Below are 8,038 nucleotides of genomic sequence, written 5' to 3'. Positions count from 1 at the left end.
AGGATGACAGAGAGAGAGAGAGAAGGTGACAGAGGGTGAGAGAGACAGAGGGTGAGAGAGACAGAGACAGAGAGAGAGAGAGGGACAGAGAGGGAGAGGGACAGAGAGGGAGAGGGTGAGAGGGGGAGGGAGAGCGGGAGACAGACACGGGTACACACACACTGGCACACACATACACACTGGTACACACACACACACACACTGGTACACACACACACACACTGGCACACACACACACACACACTGGTACACACACACACTGGTACACACACACACACACACACACACACACACATACACACTGGTACACACACACTGGTACACACACACACATTGGTACACACACACACATTGGTACACACACACACACTGGTACACACACACTGGCACACACACACTGGTACACACACACACACACTGGTACACACACACACACTGGTACACACACACACTGGTACACACACACACACACTGGTACACACACACTGGTACACTGGTACACTGGTACACTGGTACACTGGTACACTGGTACACACACACACACACACACACACACACACTGGTACACACACACACACACACACACACACTGGTACACACACACACACACACTGGTACACACACACTGGTACACACACACACACACACACTGGTACACACACACTGGTACACACACACTGGTACACACACACTGGTACACACACACACACACACACACACACACACAGACACTGGTACACACACACACACACACACACACAGACACTGGTACACACACACACACACACACAGACACTGGTACACACACACACACACACACACACACACACACACACACAGACTGGAGTACAGAGGCTCTCCGCCTCCCCCTGCACCCACCCCCGCGCCCATCTCCCGCACCTAGGGGGGGGGGGGATAGGAGCGCCGGGACACAAAGGTAAACTGCCGCCGCCCCCCCCTCCCCCGGAGGGCAGCTACGGGCTCCCGGGGCAGAATGGGGGAACACCGCGCAGCCACCACTGCCAGCCCCCGCGCCCATCTCCCGAACCAAGGGGACAGGGGGGGGGAAGGGAGCGCCAGGACAGGAGACAAAGGATAAAAAACCCACCTCCTATCCCCCCGGGCGGGCAGAGGGGGGGAGACACCGCGCAGAAGAGCCAGGAGCCGCGGGCAGAGACACACACCACGTGTGCTCTGCCGCAGGAAGCGGAAGCCCCGCCCCCAGGCACCCTTCCTTCCAGTCATTCCACATGCAGGTCCTTGGTGAAGGATGATGCCGGGGGGCGGGGCTTAATGCCGGGACGCTGGGGATTGGCCAACAAGGTAGGAAACTGCCGGGGGGGGTTGGCATTAAAAAAAAAAAAAATACTTACCAGCCGGGCTGCTGCAGTCTCCTCCTCCGCGCCGCCGTAGACTCGCGCACAACGCACAGCGCGCAGCTTACTCGCGCACAGCGCACCGCAGCTTACTCGCGCACAGCGCACCGCAGCTTACTCGCGCACAGCGCACCGCAGCTTACTCGCGCACCGCCGGGGACAAAAAAAATAAAAATGGGGACACATTGAGGAAAATCCGGGACATTTCCGGTACACACAGAAAATCGGTACAGCTCCCGAAAAACCGGGACTGTACCGGCAACAGGGGGACGGGTGGTCACCCTATTCAAGTATGTCTGTCCCAGGCATTTTTGAATGAGGTGGTTAATACAGTTGGTGTCTCCATGAGTCAATGGCCTTGATGTGTTTAAGAAGATAAAACGGGGCCATACGACTTCTATAAGTGTTTATGATAAGTGTGAGGCATTTAGAGGATGATCATATTCCAGTTAGTCAATAAAAATATACATTTGTCACTTTTCTATGATCAAGATTTTTTTTTTCTAAATGCATTTTTAAAGCTTGTTTTTAACATAGAAAGGTGAACACGAGAGAGGTTTGTCTTCCTTTAGCTACACATGCAGCCACGAGTTTGAATGGGAATGTGAGGGAACCCCGCTGTGTTAATCCGATGGGCCATTAGTCTGTCTGCAGAAACGTCACAGAAATGTTGCAGCATTACTGGGAGATTGCCCCGGATTTTCCAAGGCAAGTGTTTGGATACTCGTGGCTGCATCTGTATTCCCTGTTGTGTGATGCGATTGTGTGTAGAGCAGCACCAGCCCACCTCTTCTACAGTACAGTGGGCTTAAAGTTGGTCCAATGCTAGGAAGGCTAATGGTGATGGAAACAGTGGTTTTACAAGTTGACTGCTGCACACAAAATCTATCTGACCATTCAGAAGCCAAAGAAAGTCTTTTTTTGTTTTTGTTTTAAGGGGATTATATTTATTCAATATTCTCCCCCCATTCCATGGCTGGCACTGGGGCAGCACACACGTGGCCTGTGTAGTGTTCCTGAAATGACTTGTCATTTTGTGGTGTTCAGGTTAGTCTTAATCACTGCCATGGTTCAGCTGCAGCGGCAATGGGAATAGAGGAGGAAGGCTTCTACTGAGGAGCGCTGGCGAGGGATCAACATTGTATGGTCACATAGCTTCGGGACATGGAGAGAGCTCAATAAATCAATTGTGTTTTTAAGTAACTTTCAAAATGTGTGGGGTTTTTTTTTTGTTCGCTTTAATAATTGGAACTTTAGGGCAATGTCCACTGACTTTTCTGCTAACAATGACCATGAATATGTTGATTTTGTGCAGGTAAAATATAAAGAAGAAATCGGACCTGCAACTGCAATTTCAGATCTCCCAGAAATAAAGCGAGTTAAGGAAATGCAGAAAAACATTAGCAATGTAAGAATAATGATGTGCACTTGCAATATTTTCCTTAATAAGTCAACCATAGGATCTGTGTCACCGTATTGTTGACAGCTGCAGTGTTATCACTTCTTTGCAGAAGGAAAACACATCTCGTTGATTACTTTAACTTTGATCAACAGGTACAATACAGAGAACAGCTGTGCAAAGCTACCCCTGTGAGTGTCACTCCAGAAATGGAACGCGCCAGGAAGAATCAGGAGCAGTGTAGCATGGCAAGAATCTGGAATTACTAACATATTAAATTACCATGATATTTATGAAGTAGCTATTAGTCCTGGGCAACAATACATACAGTAGCTGCGAGAAACTCTAATTAAACCGAATACAGTAAACATTTGATCTGAAGCATTTTATTATTATACAACTTTATTAGCAGATTACATTTTTTAGCTATAAAATAAAAGTTATACTGAAAAATGGTTCTGGTTTGTTGTCCATTCAATACATGTTTTCTGTTGCAGATTGTAAAAGATGTATGATGTATTTGGTTACTGAAAGCACAGTAACAACATGGCATTATTCTCATTTTATTTCTTCTTCAGGTTCACTATAAAGAAAAGATGGGAAAAGCCACAGCTTTAAGCCTTACCCCAGAGATGGAAAGAGTGAAAAAGAATCAAGAAAACATTAGTTCGGCAAGTGATATGAATCTTGGTTCTATTGAAATTATTTAATTACAAAGCATGATCTTATAAACAGTTGATGGATGTTTAAGGGGCAGTCCAACCTAGCAGGTCAAAAAACAGTAAAACAGCTTTTCAATGTACTTGGCTTCTTTAGAAAGCTACACTCCCCCTAAAAGAAACTGTTTTACTTAATGGTATCTTGTGAATGTTTTGCTTTGCGGGCACTGAATTTAAGCATTCTAACTACTTACAGTATGTTTATCTGTTTGATCAATGATTGCTTTGGAAACAAAGAACAAAGCTGTACCAACAGTTTACCTGGTACTGACAGTCTTATCACCAGAATACACGATCTAAAGATTGTTAAAACCCTGGTTTTACCTTAAAAATGTTACAATTATAAATAATTGTTTAAAAAAATACTTTTTTAAAAAAAAGATGTTAATTAACTCACAGACAAGTACAGGATACAGCTTCAAACGCTTTAAGCTAATAATAGTGGTCACTATACAATCTAGATAAACAAAAAAACGTGTTCTTGAAAAGTGGGTAGGCTGGGTGCAGCACTGTGAACTAAATGAAAAACTAGAAATAAGGCAGGGTAAATAGGCTTTAATCCAAAGGAGCTCACTCAAAAAGCACACCAATTAGATAAAAGTTCACTTTTAATAGCTCTTAGTTAAAATAGAGCCATGTGATATATACAGTATATATATATAAAATCACAAACGAATAGACGATACTGATCTGTGGCTAATGAAATGCTTTTATTTGTGCGAGCATTCGAGAAACACTGATCTCTTTTTCATATATATATATATATATATATATATATACATATACACATACACATACACATACACATACACATACACATACACATACACATACACATATACACAAACACACACACACATATAGATATATATAGTCAAATAGAACAGTTGGCACTCCTTAGGTGCTGATAGGCTGTAGGTGCTTGCCCCATATGGATAATATAGACATACGTTACCGTTCCAAGGTCTGGTAAAGCAAGAGACAGCACTCAATTGTAGAAAACTTCACAAAGTGTATTGGTGAAAATAGTGGTACATCAAGAAACCCAACGTTTCGGTCCTCCAAAATTTTTAAATGATGTACAGTATATATATATATACATTGTATATACATATATACAGACACACATACAGATGTAGCAAGACTTACTGTTTCCAGAGCAGTGTCCGAAAGGGCAAAAGTCTGCAGCTCCAGCGACAGTGCCTGCCTCAGTCTCACTGCGGGAGTCCATGCTTCCGTGTAGGATCTCCCATAGCATTAATCCTCTGGTGCTGGGGCCACTGTGGTCTTGTGACTGCAGTTTGCCCTGGGGCCGAAGACAGTCTTCTTTGCAACATCTGTATGTTAAATATATACATATAAAAAGTCAGACTGTACCTTTAACTAATTTGATATGAAAGGGTTTTAGTCTACAGAAAATGTCAAATGGGATCAGAGGGTTCTGCGTTATAATACAGTATAAATATCTACTGTATATATCATTTTTCACCATTTATAACGAGGCAACAATAAAACACCCTGGTACAGTAGGCACAGGGGTCCCTGCAAGGAGCTTGCAACCTATGAGGAAGTGAGAGAAACATATGGTACAGTTGGAGATTTAGGTTGGGGTGTTTCAAGGGACTGCTGTATTTCCCATGAAGGTGGCAGCTGGGATGGTCATACAGTATGTGTTATTATGCATGATTGTACTGTTATTGACTGAAAAGTTTTCATGTCTCATTCTTTTCTTACAGGTTAAGTACAGCAGCGACTTGAAACAATTGAAAGGTAGACCTAGCGTAATTTTAGACTCACCAGAAATGAGGCATGTCAGAGAATCACAAAACAACATATCAATGGTAGGGTGCTGGAAGGTTTTTAGTTCACGGAACGTTAGAACAGAAATGCACTCTGCTTTGCATTGCTGACATCAGTCTATCCTACTTTCAGGAAAACGACAGCAATTGCACACGTACTAGGGCAGTGGTGCTCAACTCCCATCCTCAAGACCCACCAACAGGTCAGGTTTTAAGGATATCCCAGCTTCAGCACAGTCAAAGACTGAGCAACTGATTGAGCCACCTGCGCTGAAGCAGGGATATCCTGCAAACCTGACATGGTGGTGGGGGGTCTTGAGGACTGGGGTTGAGCATCACTGTACTAGAGCATTAACAATTGTTTGCTGTTCTTGAGCTAGTAAACTGCACATGAATGTCGAGTACAATCATATTACCAGGACACTAATAAAATATTTTCACTAACTTGATTCTGTGGCCTTTTTTTTAACCTGCATGTGTTAACTGAACCTGACACAGTCTGAGTGTGGTGCATGTCGTGTTATGATTTGCATGTCTTCGTTTCACGTGTGACTCTGTTTAGCACATTAGACATGTTAAATATGTTTGCTTGAAATATATGTATTTTTTTTTTTCTCTTTCGTCCAATGAGTTACCTTGTGGTTACAATTTTAACGTATGGTTTTGTAATGCTTAAGTTATAAGGGTGTAAAACAGTATTTCTAAATATTTGCAGTGAAAGAATGTGATCACAATTACTAAGACATGTTTAGGAAAGCTTCCTTCCACTTATTTAAATCACTAACATTTATTACTTCCCCTGAAAAGGAAGGATTTCTAGTTCCATTCTTTGGTTAAAACAAGCAGAAACCCAAACGCTGTACTACAAATATTCATTAACTGGACTTCCCATCCTTCTCTCTTCCCTTCTGCAAGGAAGATCTGACAGAGATGCCATGTTAAAGGTGTTTATAAGCAGCCAATGAGTAAATCATCTGTTAAAAGGTGTAAAGCTTAAAACATAATTATACTGTAATCTTCCAAAACATACAGGAAATCCAGAAGCCACAATTGTGCTGGATATGCTCAAGCAATATATAGTCATTTTAAACTTCAAACGTTATATAAAGTAGGCAGGCGTACCGTTTTTTTTTTAGCAAGAATATAAAAATAAAGATACAAATTAAGAATATAAAATTATAATTACTTTAAGTCATGTGTACTAAATGGGGCCCAAGACTGAAAACACCCATTTAAATACTTGCCTGATAGGTGTCTGAATTCTCAGCTCTGTCTAATAAATATGGCCATTTATGCCTTGTCAGTGAATAACTACAGTACATGTATTTTTTTTCAAAAATATTTTTAGGTCAAGTATCATGAAGATTTTGAGAAGACGAAAGGAAGAGGCTTTACCCCAGTTGTGGATGATCCTGTGACAGAGCGTGTCAGAAAGAATACACAAATTGTCAGTGATGCTGCCTACAAAGGTGTTCACCCTCATGTAGTGGAGATGGATAGGAGACCTGGAATGACCGTGGGTACGTTTGAAAGGTTATTCACATGTTAGTGACCTCCCTGAAAAAAATATTGAATGGTGGGTTGTTACAATAATATAACTTCTTATCTCCCATGTCGCGTACATGTGCTACCAGCACTGTGTGTATTTCCAGTGGAAATAGACCCTCGTTACTGTTTGTATCAGTTTGCGCTGCCTGTCCTTATTTGTTTGTGATATACAGTACATAACTCTGTACCCCCCCCCCTGTACAGCGCTGCGGAATAGGTTGGCGCTTTACAAATAACCGATAATAATAATAGATAAGTGAAGACGAGGAGGTTTTGTGAACAAGCACAGTATTTACTGCACGAATTTTGAAACATATTCGATTTTAATAAGATAATGTAGGCAGGTAATTTCCATTACTTTTATTCCAGCTAGTGGGCATATATGGCAAAATTATTGAGTTATAACAGTACTCAAATATTTGAACAATACACCAAAGCAAATAAAGTTACGGTATTGTTTGCACTGGTGCTGCAAACATTGCCTCCTGTAATCCATCAATGCAATGCTTAGAGCGAGAAGAGTATAAATACACTGCACACACATCCTCTGCAAATATTGCTGTATTGTATTAGTGTATATTAGCTAGAAGTTCATTACAACATGATCTTGTTTCATTTTGTATTTTCATATTTATCCTTCTTTTTCATTCCCCCCTGCTGATTTCTCTAAATGCATTGCATTTAAAATAAAATACAATACAATATTGCATTTTACACCTGTTTTAATGCAGTAATAGAATAATGAGTGAAAATAAGTAATAGTAAACTACACCTTATTCATCTGTTCAAAAACAGAAATGTCAACTCTAGTACATGTCATCTAAATACCTTTCATATACTGTAAGGGGTGGTTGAACTTGCGATATAAGTACAGTATACTGTATGTTTATTTTTTTCCAAAGGAAAAAGACATTGTGCACATTTCTACAAATCATCTCAGTGTAAAAGGGGATGTCACAAAAGATATATTGGGCCATACTGCATTTACAAAGCAGTGTTCTGCTATACAGTAAGACACCTTCTGGTGTGGGGAGACACCTTGTGGACCATTCAAGTGAATGGGCTAAAAGGTGTTTCCCAGCATCGGAAGGTGTCTTATGGTCGAAGATTGTTCAGTAAATATGGGCTATTATCCTAATCGACTGCTTAAGAGTGTACAGCTGTACTACGTGAACCACAAAAGGTACACCTATGTTT

At 41.6% G+C, this 8,038-nt stretch overlaps 1 protein-coding gene across 8 annotated transcripts in view; it reads left to right on the top strand.

Moving 5' to 3' along the window:
• Nucleotides 1-8,038, top strand: part of NEBL (nebulette) — a 341,974-nt gene that overhangs the window by 298,868 nt on the left and 35,068 nt on the right. For 5 of the 8 annotated variants that reach the window (XM_075587534.1, XM_075587533.1, XM_075587536.1 and 2 more), the window contains 5 exons: nucleotides 2,692-2,784; nucleotides 2,931-3,023; nucleotides 3,354-3,446; nucleotides 5,231-5,335; nucleotides 6,642-6,813. In XM_075587534.1, coding sequence (XP_075443649.1) covers nucleotides 2,692-2,784; nucleotides 2,931-3,023; nucleotides 3,354-3,446; nucleotides 5,231-5,335; nucleotides 6,642-6,813 — 556 coding nt within the window. Of the gene's footprint in view, nucleotides 1-2,691; nucleotides 2,785-2,930; nucleotides 3,024-3,353; nucleotides 3,447-5,230; nucleotides 5,336-6,641; nucleotides 6,814-8,038 lie in introns of those variants that run through there. The other 3 variants (XM_075587538.1, XM_075587540.1, XM_075587537.1) reach the window with 2 other exon arrangements.

Source organism: Ascaphus truei, chromosome 2 (genome assembly GCF_040206685.1).
Source record: "Ascaphus truei isolate aAscTru1 chromosome 2, aAscTru1.hap1, whole genome shotgun sequence".
NCBI lineage: Eukaryota > Metazoa > Chordata > Amphibia > Anura > Ascaphidae > Ascaphus > Ascaphus truei.
This window is presented reverse-complemented; position numbering and strand designations above follow the sequence as displayed.